Here is a 20,930-nt window from a genome sequence, read left to right on the forward strand (position 1 = left end):
AATTTTTAAATACCAAATATTAGAGATGACTCCCAAACTTGTATTTTCAGTTGAAGCTACTCATCTCCAACTATTATATTCAACTGCCTATATGACACTCCACCTCCATGTTTTGTGCATCTCAAAAATACATGTCCAAAGTTACTAGTTTAAAGTTTTTAGCATAACTAAATAAAGTTTTAGCATAACTATATAAACTCCTGATTTACCAACCAAAATCTGTACCTCCTGTTATCTTTTCTAATTCCACAATGGCAGTTTCATCCTTCAGTCCTCAAACCAAAAAACTTTGACATCATCCTTGACCCCTGCCTGCCCACATCCAGTGCATCAGCATATCCTGTTGCCTCCACACTGAGGATGTATCCAGAATCTAATGTCTTCTCCCCTGACCTTGTATTCCAGTCACAAGCATCTCCCTGACTTCCTAATTGCTCTCTTTGCATCACTCTGCCCATTCTGTAGTCTTTTCTCAATGAAGGATCATTATAAAATGAAAGACCTGTTACTTTTCTGTTCAGCATCTTACAAAAATTTTGTTTGCTCAGAGTAAGAACCAAAGTCTTTAAAATGCCTACAACTATATGTAATCTGGGCCCTCTACTACATCATTAACCTCATTTCTTGCCACTGTTCATATCATTCAGCTCCTGCCACAGGGACCTCCTTGCTGTTCCTCAGACTTGAGAATCATACTTCCTCAGAACTTTACTCTCTTCTTTTCTTTATCTGGAATGCTCCTCCCTAGATATCCTTTGCAGACCCTCCTTTATTTGTTTAGGTCTGTGGTCAAGACTGCTAGTGGCCTCCCAAGAACTATTCTCCCTACATCCCTTGACTGGGTACACTGAGGTACAGCTATAAGACTACTTTTCCTAACTTTCCAGGCAGCTAGCTATGTGTCACCATGTAGCTAAATTTTGATCCAATAAAAGTAAGCAGTTGGATTTTCCTTTAAGGTGGGCCATGCCCTTTGTTGACCTACCCTCAGCCATCCCTCCATCCAACCATGTTTATAACACAAACCCATGAGAGTTCCAGTCCTCAGAGAACTTATGTCTGTTTAGGGGGAGAAGACAACAAATAAATAAACATAAGTAAATATACAGTGTATCAGATGGCATTATGTGCAGTAGAGATAAATAAAGCAAGGTAAAGAAAATGGGGAGTAGTGCATAAGGGAGAATTCTGCTATTTATTATATAGTGTCAAGGAGGGCTTTATTGATAAAGTAGTATTTGAGCAAAATATTGCATCATGGGGTTAGATTTCCTTGCATGTAAATAAACCCCATGCATTGACTTAAACAAGATAGAAGTGTATTTTTCTCAAATAAACAAACCTTTATGTCAGGCTAAGACTGGTCATGTTATTCTACGAGGTAGGTTACAACTCCATACAACTGCAGTGTGCTCCTGGCCCAAAGTGTTGCCATCTGCTTTCCTTCTGGGCCAGAGAAGACGTGTTGCTTCCGTGAACTACACTAATTGTTTCATTTACCCTAGATGTTGCATTTTCTTACTTTACTTCTCACTGTCACTTTGGCCAGGTGAAAGGACTCTTTAACAGCCAACTTTCCCACTATCTATACAATCTTGCCAAGAGAAAGGACTCTTTAATAGCCAACTTTCCCACTATCTACAATCTTGGGCAGCTCATTTCAGTTCTTTGAGCCTCTGGACTTCATTTTTGAAATAAAGGGATTGGAATAGACCTCTCTTCAATTCAAAAAGTGAGTGGTTCTAAAATAAACATCTAATTCCTTAATTTTCCAACTAATTTTTCTTATATAAACATGAAATTTATATGGCTAACTATAATCAAACAATTCAGTTAATGTTCATTTAATTTAATCTTTTTTTGCGTTAGGATTTATTTTCAAAAGCCTCAAAGAGAAATTATTTACTTCTTGGCAAATTTTAAAACTTGAATCAGCAGCACATATTATTCTAAAGAGTTTTGTTGTTATTTTTAATATACTTGCCCAGGATCCATCTCAGGAGATATTCCTTGAGACTGAGGAGTGGAATGGTGGTAGAAAGAATTTAGGTAGATGTGCTTTTTAAAATCTCCAAAGGACATTCCAGTGTGCACCCCTGGGTAGGAACTTCTGCTTCATGTCATTCCTTCTAGTGTCAGTAATATCCCTTTGGAATAAGCTTCCAGAATATCCTGTTTTAAGGCCTCATTACCCAGAGTAATCCTATCCTCTAAATTAGCAAAAACTTGAAGCCAAAGGTTACATTTGGGTTGGGATGATAAACATTCTCATTGATTTTGATAATTAAAATAGGGCAGTCCCGGTGGCTTAACGGTTTAGCGCTGCCTTCGGCCCAGGGTGTGATCCTGGAGACCTGGGATCGAGTCCCACGTTGGGCTCCCTGCATAGAGCCTGCTTCTCCCTCTGCCTGTGTCTCTGCCTCTCTCTCTCTCTCTCTCTCTTTCTCTCTCTCTCTCTCTGTGTGTCTCTCACGAATAAATAAATAAAATCTTTTTTAAAAATTTAAATGGCAAAAAAAATTTGGGCAAATTTTTATATTGCTAATAGGAAGAAAATTTATGAAAGTCTTCTATCTAAATTCCTAAACTACTCAGTTTGCAGTTACCTTCTGCTTGAATTTTTTCTTGTTAAAAGATCTGAAGTCAGGGATGTGAATGAGTAACTTTGTAAAACAGCAGTTAAAACCATGTTGATATGAAGAGGCCCTAGCTAACTTACAAGTTTTGAAAATTAATATAAAGGAAACTTCTAAAACAAGAGTAATGCTTACACAGGGGAATTAGTGTGCTTGATGGTATCAACTGATGTTACCATTTCTGCGTTTCTGGGAGGAAGATGATATCATTTAGTTTGGTCATTTATTTTTCATTTATTACCCAAATATTTAGTGATTGCCTACTCTTTGCCAAGTACTGTTTTAGGAGTCAGGACTACAGCAATTAACAGAACAGATAAGAATCTCTGCTGTGACCGCTCTTACCTTTGCAGAGGAGGTAAGAAGTGAACACTTTGGGAAAACCAGGTGCTAAGGGTTCCTTACTTGCTTGGGCCATACTGCAAACCTGTGATTGGTCTGATTGATCTGAAACTTAACTTTTTGAATTCCTTCTATTACAATTCCCTTCATCATTTAAGCCTTGATTGTGATTTTCTGCCCTATTCTAACATCTCTCAAAATACCCGATGATGAAAAGAACCAGACTTACAGTTTCTATAATTTCGAAATGGATGCACAGCAACTGACCTGTACTTAGGGTGACTCCTAAGACTGAAATACTATTTTTTTTATGCTTGAACTTTAAAAAAACTATTAATAAAACTATTTCAATAGCATTCTAAATTGTTATTCTAAATTGCCCTGCAGTTGAGGAGGGAGAGCTAAGACAGCAGCATAATAAGTGGACCCTGGGCTCTTCTCCTCCCTCAAACACAACTTAGATATCTATCAAATCATTCTGAATACATTTTCCTACAGTTGATTCACATGCACATTTCTTTCCTGGGAAGAAACTTAAAATAATAAGCAGGGAACCCACTCCACCTACACAAAGGAAAGAGAGTTTCAGATTTCAGAGTTAGTCAGTTGAATGCCACCTCCTCCTGATTCACCTGCTATTGCTTCATTTCAGTCCTGCAAGGCAGACACCTGCTACCTTGCACTTGCCCCAGAATGGAAGGCCTGTACTTATGACCTACTCTTGTGTCTTCAGTAGTGTTAGTCATGTCGATGTATCAGGGTAAATCAGAGGCTGGTTACACAGACATGTTTTTCTGGTGCCGGATTTATTGTTCAATTTTTAAAGATGAGACTATGTTAAAACATTTGTAGTGTTGACTGTGTCAGAATTCAATGTTTTGGCTTTTGAAATTTATTCATGTATGTGTTAAGTATGGCAATGACTGGAGTTCATTGGAGGCATAGAACTATACAGTTTTATTTGCTAAATGGGCACACACTATGTTATATATCATAGCACAATTATTTCAGTCTCACTAAAAACTTTAGAGACCTATCCATGACTAAATGATCCTTCATAGTATATGTGCCATAATTACCTATGAAAGTAATTTGACTATTTAAAATGCTTACATTTTTGGCATTTTTTTAAAGATTTTATTTATTTATTCATGAGAGAGAGAGAGAGAGAGAGAGAGAAACAGAGACACAGGCAGAGGGAGAAGCAGGCTCCATGCAGGGAGCCCGATGTGGGACTCAATCCTGGGACTCCAGGATCATGCCCGGGGCCAAAGGCAGGCGCTAAACCACTGAGCCACCCAGGGATCCCCCATTTTTGGCATATTATAAATTAAAAATACAATGAATATATTTTCCATATAATTTTGTCCTCATATCTTATTTTTTCCTTCTGATTATACTGCTAGTAGATGCCAAATAAATAAATTTGGAGTTTTAACTACTAATGGCTAAAAAAAGGGCAAATGGCCTGCATTATGGGATGTAATATGACTTCATCCAAAAATGCCTTTTCTTCTTGCAATTCTAGTGTTTCACATGTAACCAAATATATAAGTAGTGGTAAGCATAAGTACTGAAGCCTGACTCTCTGGGTTGTAAATGTAGCTCTGCCACTTACTCAATGGGACAAATAACTCAAATTCTTGATGCCTCAGTTTTCTCAGTTGTGAGGTGGTAATGATAATGGTCCCTGCTTCTTTGGGTTGTTGTGACAATTAAATGGATTAATTGATGTAAATCTCTTGGAACCATGCTTAACACAGAGAAGTGTTCATTAACTCTTTATAGCAGTAATAGCAACAACATCTGAGAGAGTATTTCCTAATTTTACATTGTCAAAAGTTACTCTTGTGTTTCTATTCCCATGGAATCTCAAAATCTAAAGGAGCTCCAATTATTTGTGTTAAGTCTGTTCCATGCCTGTAAATACATGCATGGAATGTGCTCTTTTTACAATTCCTAGAATTCTTAGTATTTCAGTGGTACACATAGATCACGCAGCATGTGCCTAGATCTTTAACTCAAACAGTCTATGGCAGATTCTTCTGAGCAAAATGTTTTCCATAGATGGTTTGGGGCTTTTATAGTTTTCACCTTCAAGAACAGAAGTTATCATGAAGAAATCACTAAAATAAAGCAGCAAAGTGAGGTGTGAGTTAATGGGTATCTCCAGTGGAAAGTGATAGCTGGCCATCCCAGTCTCCCAGCTCGTTGGCCATTTTCTTACTACAGCTACACGCTCTGAGGGAAGCTGCAGGAGGGTCTCTCCAAGCATATTAACTTCATTTATCAGAATAAGGCCTTTAATCCTATCTGGAATCCTTGCCTCACAGAGCTTGCGTCCCTGAGCTGAACCTCAGAGAATCAGAAAGCCATTGACTAGACAGAGAAGGCCTAGGTGACCTCCTTAGCCCATTTCTGCTAAACTTAATAGCTGACGTGGGCCCATTACATTTTAACATGCCAATAACAACAAAAAAAAAAAATCGGGTGGAACCAGAAGAAAAGTATATAAAGAGAAGAGTTGCATCAATGTCGGTTTCTTCTTACCATTCCTCTGAACCAGAGTTTCTCAGCCTCAGCAATACTGACATTTTGGGCCAAGTAATTCTTTTTCATGGCAGGCTGTCCTGTGCAATGTAAGATGTTTAGTCACAATCCTGACCTCTACCCACTAGATTCTAGTAGCACATACCCTCACCCCCTTCATGACAACCAGAAATGTCTCCAAACAAAACTGGCTCCTGGTGAGAACCACTGTATTTATTTATCATGAGAAACAGAGAGAGAGAGAGAGAGAGAGAGAGAGAGATAGGCAGAGGGAGAAGCAGGGTCCTCACAGAGAGCCTGATGAGGGACTCGATCCCAGTACCCTGGGACCAAGACGTGAGCCAAAGGCAGATGCTCAACCACTGAGCCACCCAGGTGCCCCTAGAATCACTGCTTTAAGCTTGCACAGTAATAAGATGTCTTCTTATATCCTTAACCTTGGATGACTAGGAGAGTTACAATGAAAGGAGCCTTGAGTACCATCTCAAAGTCAACCTCTAAACTTTACACAATCTGAGATGGATACTCAGAGCATAATAATAAAACTATCCCTTCTACCTACTCAGTAATCATTTCTACAAAGCTCAATTCCAGCTAAGGAAATGAAAGTGATCTCTTTCCATTTCTCAAAGTTCATACATTTGTATTAAAATTAATAACATCAGTAAAGCAGGAGGCTTTAAAATTTTATCACTCTTTTTCCTACAATCATTTCTGTAATGAAAATGTATAGTCTTCAAGTTACATCTTCAAAACTGTATCATTAATCCCCTTTAAAAATGTGCATTCCTTTTAAAATATGTGTATATACTCTATAGTTCTGGTAGTCTTAGATTTACTGAGCTAGTTTTTTCTAACAATTTTGTTCTCTCATAAACTCATGCAGTATTTTCATGTTCTATGTACAAGTTCAGTTCTTTATACTACTTAGATATATTTTGAGTTTATATTTTGAAGTTCATGCCCAATGACAGTTATGTCTATTTTATTTCTATAGAGATTCAATCATCACATAAATATACTTTGATAATATAGCTGATATAGTTTCTGGTACCTGAATTTTAAGTGATTTGAATTATTTAGTCTATTTTAATATAAACTGACTAAATGGAATCAGCTGCATATCACCTTTTTACCTTAGAATATTTCTCCTTTACATAAACTATTGAATTGAATTTAGAACCCTCAAATTATCACTGAACCTAAAATGCCACGTCCTTATTTTAACACTATGAAATGTTGCCAAGCAACTACTCTTGTATTTGTTTTATTTTTTTTTAAGATTTTATTTATTTATTCATGAGAGACACGCAGAGAGAGAGGCACAGACACAGACAGAGGGAGAAGCAGGCTCCCTGCAAGGAGCCCAATGAGGGACTCGATCCTGGATCCTGTGATCATGCCCTGAGCCAAAGGCAGATGCTCAACCACTGAGCTACCTAGGCATCCCGTATTTGTTTTAACACTAAGAGAGAATTAAGTCTGGATATGAGATTTTTTAGCTAACTAGTTTGAAATCTTACTGCTTTTTCAGTGTATTTTTCCTGTCTACTCTTATGAAAAATAACCACACGCCAAAAGGAGCCCCTTAATGAAATATATAATAGCATATATTTGTACTTTTCAGGTGTTCTCTGGCTTATTTATCTCAGTATTTCTTTTTTTGGAAAGATTTATTTATAAGACAGTGAGCACAAGCAAGGGAAGGGCATGGGATCCCTGATAGTCTCAGTGGTTTAGCACCTGCCTTCAACCCAGGGCGAGATCCTGGAGTCCCGGGATTGAATCCCATGTCGGGCTCCCTACACAGAACATGCTTCTCCCTCTGCCTGTGTCTCTGCCTCTCTCTCTCTCTCTCTCTGTGTGTGTGTGTGTGTGTGTGTCTCGAATGAATGAATGAATGAATGAATGAATGAATGAATGAATCTTTAAAAAAAAAAGTCAAGGGCAGAGGCAGAGGGAGAGAGAATCTCCAGCAGATTCCTCACTGAGCATGGAGCCCAATGCAGGGCTCAATCCCAAGCCCCTGAGATCATGACGTGAGACCAAATCAGGAGTTGGTTGTTCAACCAACTGAACCCCCCAGGTGCTCCTAATATTTCTTTCATAAGTAATCTTGGCAAATATGTCAATGAACTATAGTTCATAATTTAATTTTTTTTTTCGCCTTGCTTTCCTTGATTTTCATGAACTTATAAAACTTCTATGGAGAAATACAGTAGAACAATTCATTAGTAATCATCAGATTTGGACAAATTTCACATAATGTTAATAAAAGCTAGTTTTTACTGAGTGTTTACTTTGCACTAAATATAGCTGCTAAATTATTTTCCAATGTTATTTTTGTGTAACCCTCATAGAGCTATGAATTTATTAAATATTTATAATTATCCCTATATTACTTTTTTAATTGCCTATTATCCTAGTTTCTTGGTCAGTCACTGTCTTGGAAATATCTTGTAGTTGAATACTGTGTTATCTGACAGTATTAATTGGTTCAAAACTTTGCTAAACTTGATGTCTCAATTGTTAATAATATACATAAGAGGAAGAGAGTAACAGGGGAGAGGGGAGGAAAAGGAAGAGAATGAGACTCTAATCTCTGTCCCTAGGCATCTGGTTGAGGCTGTATAACCTAGAAATATAAAACAACCAGGGTGAAGGTATCAGATGACATGAAATCAAACGTAGATTTTATCGTGGCGCATTACAGGAATTCAAAGTTGGGAAAGGTCATTAAGGCCTGAGATTAATTAGAGAAGCCCCGTGGGCAGTGGATTCTTATCTCAACCTCAAAGGGGGTTAAGGTTTGGTCTTAGGCCACTAAGACCATCAGTGGCCACTGATGAATGGATGACATTCCAGTTGAAGGACAAGCATGAGAAAGCTTAGAGATGAGAAAAAGCTTCCAGGATAATAATTACAATTGATCAAGGGTTTGAGTCTTTCCTGAAACTCTCATATGATTTTTACACAATTTTAGGAGAAGCTCATTGGCTGTATTCACATTCTTTCTGATCTAATATAAAAGCATGATGGGGATGCCTGGGTGGCTCAGCAGTTGAGCATCTGCCTTTGGCTCAGGGTGTGATCCCGGGGCCTGGGATCGAGTCCCACATTGGGCTCCTTGCAGGGAGCCTGCTTTTCTCCCTCTGCCTGTGTCTCCATCTCTCTTACTCTGTGTCTCTCATGAATAAATAAATAAATTATTAAAAAAATAAAAATAATTAAAAAAATAAAAGCATGATGGTATTTCTGGGGTTGGAGGGAACACATAACTTCAGATAAAAGAAGTCATTATACTTCATTTGGCACTGTGGGCTCATGTGTCCAGAAATATAAGAGAACTAAAAAGGTGGGTCTTTTCCTAGTTTTTTCCTTAGTTAAAAATATATTAGACTATACGTTGCCCTAAAAAAAAAGATTACAACAGAAACTGTTAGCAAACTGCTGTGTATTTTGCTTTTTGGTAGTAAATATAGAAATATTTTTGACATTGGCATCCTTCATTTCAATGGTTCTCAGCCCCTTTTTTTCACCCTGCCTTTTTCTACTTCTTTCGTTCACTCCAGGTTGCCAGTCAGATATACTTTTATAATCTCTTTTTACACAGAATGATTATTTCTAAGGGGAGCAGGGAGAAGGTTAGCCTGGCGAAGACTTATATCAGAATCCAGGAAAGAAATGTGGGCTGTTCCCCTTGAAAGTATGGGTGTCTCCTCTTCCCCGTGCCCCTTGCTATATGACAGTTCTTTTAAGGATTTTTGATTCAATACCTAGGTTGATTTTTTTTTTTTGGAATGTTGTTAATAGATTACAATAAATCATCTTTAATAACTTATTTTGAAAGATTTTAAAAATCTCTCTCTCTTGAATTTGATTTTCTAGATCCCCAAATCCAGGAGTGAAGGGTCTATTCAGGCCCACAGAGTTCCACAATCAGAGCTATGTGATGGCCTTCCTCAGGTCAGCCTGCAGCTAAGTCGTAGAAAACCCTATTGGGATGACATGAGTTCAGCAGAGGATGCTAATGTTGCAAAGTTGGTATCCAGGTTAGCATGTTTCTTTTGTTTACATGTTACATGTTGTGTTGTCTTCTCTGATGTTTAGGCCCACATGTTTGCATATATTTACCACTAGGGTCAGCAGGATGCAGATGAGTAAAGCTATTTAAAATCCATTCTAAGTTTTGAAAGTATTTTTGACTAATAGTTCTTATCACAAAAGTGTTCATGGTTTGTTATATTTTATTTATATTTTTTGTTTATATTTTTTAAAAATTTTTAGTCAATAGAACTATGCTAGGCTCAGAGTTAAAAGTTAGTTACTTTTTGACTGCCTTTTCATAGTATGTTCAGCGGCCAATGTGATTTGCAATTAAAATGGACATCAGAGTTGTTACTAGGACCAACTGTCACTAACAAATTTTGGATGTAGCCTGTTAGCTCTTATGTTGCAAATTACACCTGAAAGCAGACCCCTTTGGTTTACTTAAAGAAGGCATGCAGTTTTCTTAAAATAGGTAAGATGAGGTCTGAATCTTATTAAATCTTAGTATATAAAATTTTTCCTTTTAATAATTTTTAATCTTTTGCTGTAACTTAAAACCTATTTCTTTTTTTTTTTTTTAAGATTTTATTTATTTATTCATGAGGGACACAGAGAGAAGGAGAGGCAGAGAGACACAGGCAGAGGGAGAAGCAGGCTCCACGCAGGGAGCCCGATGTGGGACTCGATCCCGGGTCTCCAGGATCAGGCCCTGGGCTGAAGGCGGCGCTAAACCGCTGAGCCACCCAGGCTGCCCTTAAAACCTATTTCTTAAAAAAAGAAATCCATTGCAAGAGAGAGAGCTCTAGAAAATTGAAAGATATTTAAGACATTAAACAGATAAATAATATAGCTAAGGATGATACCACTTCGGATTGCATTATGAAAGTGGGAATTTCTGTAAAAGATGAAGAGAATTTGGGATCCCTGGGTGGCGCAGCGGTGTTTGGCGCCTGCCTTTGGCCCAGGGCGCGATCCTGGAGACCCGGGATCGAATCCCACGTCGGGCTCCCGGTGCATGGAGCCTGCTTCTCCCTCTGCCTGTGTCTCTGCCTCTCTCTCTCTCTCTCTCTCTCTGTGTGACTATCATAAATAAATAAAAAATAAAATAAAATAAAATAAAAATAAAATAAAAAAAAGATGAAGAGAATTTAAATAGGAAGAAAAAGAAGGCCCCATCAGAAAGCATAATGGAGATATCATAAAACAGATGTCATATGAGGAATTGCTTGGACATAAAGCTAGGAAAATGGAGTATGGTCAGGTCATTGAGGACCTTGAATGCCAACATGAAGTACTTTTGCTTTGAGTCTTTCCTTCACTGAACAATTGTTCAACACCTAACCTTGGATTCTTGGAATTGCTTTAGAACAGAGGATGCAGCATTGAACAAAGCCAACCAGGGCCCTGTGTTCATGGACCTTACATTTTAGTGAGGGGGGCAATAGGAAAATACTTGGGGGGTGCGGGGCAGAAAGCCTGTGAAGCTCATTTCAGCTCTAATAAGTGAGGATATTAAGAAACTAAATCAGATTAATGTCACGGACTCATGCAGAGAAAATTTTAGCTTGAGTAGGCAGGGAAAGCCTAAGCTGAGATTTGAAGGAGGAGAAGAGAGTGTGTGAAGGTCAAGGAAAGTGCATTTCTATGCAGAAGAACCAAGTGAGGGAGCTGGGCTTCATCCTACAGGTAATAGGAAGCCAGTGAAAGTTTCAGCTAGGTGGCATAGGTGATGGGAACCATGGTAAGTTGGTGTATTAGGAAAGTAATCTTTCATCAGCCTGCAGGATCAGTGGGACAGAGAGAGTTTGGAGGAAGTTATAGTATTGGTTCCTTCAACAGACATTAATCTTTATGAATATCTAGTTATGTGGCATTTACCTGCAATTCTGAAAATGAGAGATATAAATCCTGCACTTGGGGAGACAGAGGAAAAGTGAATAAAAATTGAATATGACTATTAAGCACACATATACTAGGTGCCCATCATGTACCAAAGACTGTGAAATTGGCTGGTAATAAAGTCATAAGTAAGACGTAGGTGCTCTTAAAAAGCTTCCAATACAGGACACAGCGTGCTGTGTGAGGCCAGAGGAGGACCACAGACTACTTCGGGAGAGGAGAGTCAGAGAAGGTTTCAGAAAGAGGGTGACTTGTGAACTAGGGTAAGTAGAAATTTACAGGTCAGGGGAATCAAGATAAGGGTGCTTCTGGGGCAGCCCGGGTGGCTCAGTGGTTTAGTGCTGCCTTCAGCCCAGGGCATGATCCTGGAGACCCAGGATCAAGTCCCACGTCAGGCTCCCTGCATGGAGCCTGCTTCTCCCTCTGCCTGTGTTGCTGCCTCTCTTTCTCTCTGTGTCTCTCATGAATAAATAAATCTTTTTTTTTAAAGATTTTTATTTATCCATTCATAGAGATATTTTAATGACTGAAATATAGGCGAGTATGTGTACCTAACAGGCAGAGTCCATGGAGAGAAAAAGAAGCTGATTCCTAAGCTGGGAGGTAATGGAACAAAGCATCTGGAGGAAATTCAGAAACCAGGGAGTAACACCCTGAGGAAGGCAGGCTGTGCGCCTGGTGGGCAGCTTTGTTGCTGGGGGTCCCCAGAGCGGTGTATAGCCCCCACTGCCAAGGGGCAAAGGTGTCCTCGGTGGAGGAACTGGCCTTGAGCAATGAGGAAAGTTCTGAAAAGAATAAGGGACACAGATGGAAACATTGAGCCTTTTTAAAAGTTTTCTTCTCTGGTTTAAATATCAGGGTCAGGTAGCTGGGTGATGAGAGCTAGTGCAGATGTTATCTTCCCAAATTACTTGGCAGAGAATTATGCCAAGATTGCCTTAAGAGGAATAATGAAAAGACAAATACACATTTTTGTTGTTTATATCATTATTTTTATTCATCCAGTCAGAAAATGAAAGGGAAAAAAAGTTCTTGCTCCTAAAGGTAACAAGAGCTTCCTGTTTGGAGAATGAATTTGTATTTCTGAGATACAAATCAAGAAGTGAGATTGTGGAGAGAAAGCACAGCTCATGTTGCTCTGGTGACTATTTGTTCCGCTGGTCAGCATATCTCTAGTTAAAACAAATGTGCTTTAATATTTATGAATTTTTTAATATACTTTCTAAGTTCACAAAGTACAGGCTTAAAGACTGACTCCTCTGCTTGGCGGCCTTAAAGATTTAGACAGAAGCCTTGCTATTCACCATCGTATAGCAGTAACTCGTCCAAGTTCTCCTCTCTATCCGTAATCTGTATCATCCCTGAAAAGATTTTACTTTTTACATACCTCTTAAGAGATTGTGAGACAAATTGTCACAAGTGAAGGTAATTAAATTTAACTAAAAATAAACTTAAAAGCCTTTCTATGTCTTTGAAGTCACAGAATGAATATTATGCCAATTTTCATTTCAAAACCGAACTTATGAGGTGGTTTTCATTTGCATTTACTTTCCAGAACAAATTACTGGTTAGTTCATCAATTTTAAATAAAGTAAAAGTGTGTGTGTTTCCACTCTTTTCTTTGACAGTTTATTAGTTACACCAGTCTTAAAACAGAAGGTTGGCCATGTCTAATAAATATATTGTTGTGCACGTGTTATCTAATTCAATATTTACTTTGGTTTACCATCTTTTTTCCAAGGAATTGTCAAGATTCATTTAGCTAGGCTTTTCCTAGTATTGATCTTTCATTTTTTAGTTGTTCTTTGAAAAAGAAAAAGAGAAAAAGAAAAAGAAGGGAATCCCTGCGTCGCTCAGAGGTTTAGCACCAGCCTTCGGCCCTGGGCGTGGTCCTGGAGGCCTGGGATAGAGTCCCACATGGGGCTCCCTGCGTGGAGCCTGCTTCTCCCTCTGCCTGTGTCTCTGCCTCTCTCTCTCTCTCTGTCTCTCATGAATAAATAAATAAAATCTTAAGAAAAACCAATTCAGCAAAATCTATTCTTGTTTGACCTATGATCTGGTGAGTTTTGGTTTACTTTACAAAGCAAAAAATCATTCTGTTGGCACTTTAAAATCAGGGCACCACATTTACACTTGACAGTTTGGTTTTCAGCAGAGTTACCGTATCAGTTAACAACCATGAAAGAACTTTTGGTACTAAGATTTCCAGAATGTGAAATGTCCTGTGATTTTTAAACAACAGATTAAAGGCTGATTCTTGGGCTTTTGAGAAGCAATTTTTGGCTAACAGTATGCTTTGATAGCTTTGAATGTTTAGAGTTGAGGGCTTGTTCAGTATTTTTCCCCAGGTTGTCTCACTTTGTCTTTTTCTTCTTTGTTTCAATTCTCCTGTGTAGTCTCATTTCTTCTTAAGATGTAGTTGAAAAAAAAAAAAAAGATGTAGTTGAAATATGGCTTGTTACCAGCACGTCATTTTCTAGTCTTCATATAGTGGCAGCATAAATAAAAGCAAAGAGAGTAACACACTTAAAATATGATGCTTTGAGAGTCCAGAGAGGAACTGGATATCACTTACTGCTTATTGGCTGGCTTCTATCTTGGAACATTATTTTTTAAAATGAATCAATTTTTGTATACTCCTATAATTGTCAAAAATTGGCACTGAGGATATAGTCATTTTTATTTTTTTTTATTTATTTTTTTTCAAATGTTTTTTTTTTAATCTTTATTTATTTATGATAGTCACACAGAGAGAGAGGGAGAGAGAGAGGCAGAGACACAGGCAGAGGGAGAAGCAGGCTCCATGCACCAGGAGCCCGACGTGGGATTTGATCCTGGGTCTCTAGGATCACGCCCTGGGCCAAAGGCAGGCGCTAAACCGCTGCGCCACCCAGGGATCCCTATAGTCATTTTTATAATCCTCATAGAATCTCTCACAATTAGAGTGAGTTAATGAGAAAAGCTTAAGGATAAGGATCTCTTAATTTTGTTAGAGCTTAGTGGACTAATCTGTTTTATTCTGAATTCCAAGCCAAAGACAGAACTATTTAATTCAGTGAAAGCATTAGCTAATCAATCCATATCATCTGAAACTCACAGTACTGTTAAGAATTCTTTTTTGTAGGGGCACCTGGGTGACTCAGTTGATAGAGCATCTGACTCTTGATTTGGGCTCAGGTCATGATCTCAGAGTTGAGACCCAGCCCCGTGTGAGGTGCTATGCTGGGTGTAGAGCCTGCTTGGGATTCTCTCTCTCCCTTTGCCCTTCCCCCTGCCCTCTCCTTCTCTAAAAAAGAAAAAAAAGGGGGGGGGGAGGGTTGTAACTAAGATATGTGCATTACTAAAATTCACAGTCGATTAAAAAGCATAATTTCTATTCTGACATGCCAGCTTCAAAGGAGTCAATGCCTGCCCTTCTCCACAGTGTAAGCACAGTGTACAAGTTTGGTGGGTCAGAGGTATTCACAGAAATCAGAAGGTTATTGGACTAGTGCATCTCTCAAACAAGGCTGGAACATTCCAGTTCCTTTCACTACTCCTGATATTCTTGTTCCTTTTAAAGATACTGAGGAAGAAAATAACATGAAAAACTGTAAACATTAACCAGTATGTTAAGAGATGGGCTGTTTAAAAAGTTTCCTTTAAGGGAAAGTTACATATCCATGCTCAAAAAGAAAAAGTTCTACTACAGGTAAAGTTTGAGATGTTAAAATGATTTGAGGCCTTAAGGATAGCTATCTTACTGTTTGTTTCAACATGTAAAATAGATAAGTGATCCTTTCATGTTTCTAGCCCTATATCACTTTCAGAATTTTTTTAATTTTAGAATTTAAATAGAGAACAGAATTAATTTTTTAGGTTTTTAGTTAAATAGTATTTATTGTAATGTTTTCTTTGAAAGGTAATGTATTTCTTTTGCTTTTAAGAAAATCACACATTTAAAGGAAAATCTCTAGTTTTGTTTTATAAAGTCAGAGTAAAGATGCAAGAAGCCATGTATTATATGATTCCTTTTATATGAAAAGTCCAGAAAAAGCAAGTTTAAAGAAACAGCAAGTTGAGTTGTGATCATCTGGGGCTAGGGGACCAGGGAGGGACGGAGATTAATGTAAATGCCCTGAGGGACCTTATTTGGTGGAACGAAAATGGTCTGAAGCTGATTTATGGTAATAGCTAGACCACTTGGTAAAGTTACTAAAAACCGCTGAACAGTAGACTTGAAAATATGGATCTTATGATATGTAAAGCATACCTCAATAGCATTGTTTTAAAAATACAAGTACCAAAAAAGCTAACAATTGCTAGAGGTTCACCTCTAGAAACAGTTATACTCTAACAAGAAAGTCACTTGATTGCAAATTGCTAAAATGCAACTATTGTTATACTGTAAATGCTATCTGCAGAGAAGGTTATATATGTTACATCTTAAGATAATTTGTTCCTTTATACTTTTCATTGACTGTAACAGAGTATGGTAGAAGGAATAAAGGTCAGGTCCTCTTGAAAGTAGATTCATAAGGAAGGAGAAGAAGATGGAGGAAAAGCTCTTTGGATGAGTGGAATCTGGAAGAATTCTAGTTGTGGTCTGCTATAATCAAAGGTTATTGAATTGATCAGTATTTTATGGAGACATAAAAACAGAAAGAAAAAAGCTCCGCCATGTTGAGAGTTTCACCAAAAAAAAGTCATAAGTCCATTTTCAGAAGCAGAAGTTACCCAGTATGCATCTCTGTCAACAGAAGTTCATGGTCTCCTTCCCCATAGTGAGTGCCCTATAGAAACACCAACAAGAAAGGTTTGTACCTGGCTTATGCATGAAGAGATAAAGCAATTAAGAGTGATTAAAATGCTTTTATTTTCTGCAATTAGAATGAATAGTTACCACTTTGCCAATCATTTACCTAAATTAATATGATGAAGAATATAGAGCTAAAGAAAATGCCTTTGATGCAGTTATTTTTAACTTGATAGAGAAGTAAGGTAGACTACAATAAGTCATTTTTCAATGTGTATTAAAGACCAATCTTTTCTTGAGAGAGGATTTCTGCCTGAGAGAGTTGTTCTGTTCTAAAAGTGCTTTCTTGTCCATTTATTCCATTTTTCAATACTTTTGAATTATGTAGGGAATAGATTGTTCTTAGAAAAGTTTGAAACATCAGTGATAAGGCTTAAGCTCCCACTGAATCACTTGCTCCATTATTCTGACTCCTTCCTCTCTCCGCCTGGTAACTTCTATTATCGGTTTGATTGTATATTCTTCCAGACTTCTTGCAATGTATTTACCCAGGAATATATTCTGCATACTTTCCACTTTTTCATTTTTTTTTTTAAGATTTTTTTATTCACTCATGAGAGAGGCAGAGACACAGGCAGAGGAAGAAGCAGGCTCCGTGCAGGGAGCCTGCCATGGGACTCGATCCCGGGTCTCCAGGATCACACCCTGAGCCAAAGGCGGTGCTAAACCACTGAGCCACCCGGGCTGCCCTCCACTTTTTAAAAAAACAATCTTCATCATACTAAATGTATTGTGGTGCTTCACATATCCCTGAAAATTCCCCATCTCATGCATGCTTCCCCATGTGATGTTCTTTTTCCTTTTCTTTTCTTTTTTAAAATTTTATTTATTCACAAGAGATACAGAGAGAGAGGCAGAGACATAGGCAGAGGGAGAAGCAGGCTCCTCACCAGAAGCCTGATGCAAGACTCAATCCCAAGAACCGCCCCCTCTTCCCCCATCACACCCTGAGCCAAAGGCAGATATTCAACCACTGAGCCATCTAGGAGCTCATGTCCTTTACCTTTCCTTCCCACCTCCAAATTCAGGGACCTTCAGGTCTCCTTCCTTGGACATCTGCTCCCTCTCTGTCTCCTGTCCTTTCCACAGTGAATCTAGTCCAGCATGAGTTTTCAAATCAAGTATCGCAGACCTGAACTCAGTTCTAGGATTCTGGTGCCTGTCCACTCTCTCTACCTCAGCCTTTACCATAAACTCACCATACCAAACACAACTCAACTCCTGTTTCCCTCCCCACTTTGCTGTAGGTTTCATTCTCTCAAATACTAGACTCAGAACTTTTCAAAACTTTTTCTATAATCAGTCACCAAATCTCATCAGTATTTTCATTTTCAGTATCTCCAACATCCCTTTCTCCATTTTCCCCCATGTGCTCTATTCTGAGTTAGGCCTCCATCACCTTGTGGTTACATAGTTACTGCATTTTCTGCATTCCACTAACCTGTTAGATCCATTTTCTTGACACAGATTGGTCCTATGCCTCTGTCTTCAACTTCTAACTCTATGCAAAGTCTTCTACAACTGTCTCTCCCATTCAGAATTCTCTACTGAGCCATACTCATATATGACTCTAGCTAGTGGATTGCTCAGCCTAGTCCCTCTTGTACCTCAGACTCCCTTGCCCCCCGCCCCATCATCCACCCATAACCAGCCGATTCCCAAATGCTCTTTGACAATCTCACTGTCTTTATTTTGCTTTGTTACTACCCCACTCCTTAGCACCTCTGCAGACCCCAAATTTTTTAACAGGTCATACTCCTGCTCAGGACTACTAGTGACTTACATGTGCCTACCCTACAAGAGATTCTTTGCTCTATCCTGTACTTATCTTTCCAGTTTCTTCTCCCTCAGTTCTATGCTTGCCTTTTTCTCATACCTACAGCCACCACATAACCCATACTTTCCAGGACTATCTATACAGTTCCACACACTGGCACACTTTAGATACATTGCAGGTTTGGTTTATAGATGACAATAATAAGGCACATATCTCAATAAAGTGAGTCAAATGAATTTTTTTGATTTCTCAGTGCATATAAAATTTGTATTTATAAAAAAAATTTGTATTTATACTATTCCATAATTAAGTGTGTAATAGCATTGTTTTTAAAACAATGTGCATATATCTTAATCTAAAAATTTAGCACTTTATTGCTAAAAAATGCTAACCATAATCTGAGCTTTCAGTGACTCATAATCACTGATCACCAAACAAGTATAATAATAATGATGAAAAGGTTTGAATTATTGTGAAATTACCAAAACGTGACCCAGAGATATGAAGTGAGCAAATGCTGTTGGAAAAATGACACCAAAAGACTTACTCAACGCAAGGTTGCCACAAATCTTCAATTTATCAAAAATGATGTATCTGCACAGTGCTATAAAGTGAAGCTCAGAAAAACAAGGTATGCCTGTATTCTCTTAAGATTAGACCATGTGTCCGTATTTTATCTTGATATTTGCTTTAAAAATTATAGAGCAAAATTACAAAATAGGAGGCTTCCTTCTCATTTTCCCCCGACAGCAACAGTGAATTGATGGCCATCCGTGGATGAAAGTGCCTTTGTAGGAGCTTATCTAGGTTAAAGGTTGCAAAAACCCAGTACAGCCCAAGACTGAAGAAGGCCATTTTGAAAAGGCGTGTCTGCGCCCAGATGACAGGTTCCCAAATTGTGGTTTCATAGCTACAGACCCAGAAAACAGCCCAGTCTACCTGCAGACTCAGCTACCGCTCCATTCAGCCCTGCTGTTGTTGCTAGTACCGTCTTCCAAGGTAACAAGGTGGAGCCACACCTACCCATACCTTGGATAATATAGGACCACCGGCCTCAGTTTCAGCTGTGGACCCTCAAGGGGTCTGTGACCTAGCTCTGGCCCTTTTCCGCCTTAGTCCTTAAATAAGCCTTCCCTCCCAGAAACCCAGTGAGAGAGATACCCATCCATGTCCCCCGAGGCAGACCGTCCAACTTCAGTGTTTCTGAGGATCCTAAAACCGTTGTGTGACTCCAGCCCCTCTCAGCTGTGGTCTGCAGGTAGTCCTGCACTCCCAGAAATGTGATGGGAGACACAATGCCCAGAGGCAGGCCTGTTGCGTTGTAGTCTGACCATATATCCTGAAGTGGCCTTGTGATCTAGCTCCAACCCCACTGGGCATGGTCCAAGGGAGTTCCTACCCACTGAATGAACTGGTAGGGGGCACACCCATCCATACCCCTGGAGGCAATACTACAGACTTCAGCCCTGGCCGCGGACCTTGAAGCAGCCCAGTGATTCAGTCCCAGCCCTTTGCAGGTAGTCGGGCTAGTTTTGCCCACCCAGGGAACCTCCCAGGGAGCTGGCAGGAATTCTCCTAGGAACCTGGCAGGACCCACATGCATCTGCACCCCTAGTAACAGGCCCTCTATTTGCAGCTAACCCGTATCCCAGTGCCAGCCCCCTTGACCAAAGTCCTGAAGGCAGTTCCATCACCCCAGGGATCAGGCCTGCTAACTGCAAACTCCCACTGTGGACCCAGCAGCAGCCACATGACCTGCCTCTAGCCCTAATAAACTGAAATTCCGGAGGCAGTTGCATCAGCCCAGGAACCCAACAGAAGAAGTTCTTTATGTGCCAAAACCAGTCTGTAAAGACCAGGAGAGGTGTTTGCTCCTTCAGATGCAAGATACCAACACAAGGCTTTACAGATAACAAAAAATTAAGCAAACATGACACCACAAAATGAAACTAATAAAGCTCCAATAGCCAAATCTAAATAGAGATCTACAAATGGCCTGAATTTTTTTCCCAAAAAAGCTCAATGAGATACAAGATAACACAGACAACTAAATGAAATCAGGAAATCAATACCTAAAAAAAAAAAAATCAGCAAGTTTTATAAAGAAGTAAAAACCATAAAAGAGATCCAAACAGAAATCCTAAAGTCGAAGGATATAATGACAAAACTGAAAATTCGATAGAGAACTTCATCAGCAGACTTGATCATGAGGAAAGAATCAGCAAATAAAGATAAGTTATTTGGAATAATTAGAGGAACGAAAACAAAAAAAAGGAAAAAGAATGATAAAAGCATGTGGGTCTATAGGATACCATCAAGTGAATGAAAATACTTCAACTTGGGAGGTCCAGAAGGAGAGACAGAAAGGGGAAGAAAGCTTATTTAAAGAAATAACAGCTGAAAACTACATGAACCATAGAAAGGATATGGACATCTGTATGCATGAGGCTCAAAGGACCCCATTCAAAAATACTCTGAGACAGTTTATACAAATCATCAAAAGTTAAAGACAGAGTGGGGCACCTTCCTAATAATTTGTTAATGGATTTACAATATTTTAAAAAGTAAAATGTGGCATGCCTGGATGTGGCTCAGTTGGTTAAACAACTGCCTTCTCCTAAGATCATGATCTCAGGGTCCTGGGACTGAGCCCCATGTCAGGCTCCCTGCTCAGCAAGGGAGCCTCCTTCTCCCTCTGTCTTTCTCCTCCCCACTACTCATGTTCCCTCGCACTCTCTGTCTCTCAAATAAATAAAATCTTTAAAAGAAAAAGAGAAGTGTGACATCAATTGCATAAAATGTTTGGGAGAAGGAGAAGTAAAATTGCAAAGTTTTTATATGCAATCAAAGTTATCAGCTTAAAATAACTGCTGTAACTATT

At 38.9% G+C, this 20,930-nt stretch overlaps 1 protein-coding gene across 1 annotated transcript in view; it reads left to right on the forward strand.

Annotated features, from left to right (window-relative positions):
• Window positions 1-20,930, forward strand: part of FAM13A (family with sequence similarity 13 member A) — a 319,784-nt gene that overhangs the window by 173,589 nt on the left and 125,265 nt on the right. The window contains 1 exon segment of the mRNA XM_038582151.1: window positions 9,417-9,580. Coding sequence (XP_038438079.1) covers window positions 9,417-9,580 — 164 coding nt within the window.

Source organism: Canis lupus, chromosome 32, assembly GCF_011100685.1.
Source record: "Canis lupus familiaris isolate Mischka breed German Shepherd chromosome 32, alternate assembly UU_Cfam_GSD_1.0, whole genome shotgun sequence".
Taxonomy (NCBI): domain Eukaryota; kingdom Metazoa; phylum Chordata; class Mammalia; order Carnivora; family Canidae; genus Canis; species Canis lupus.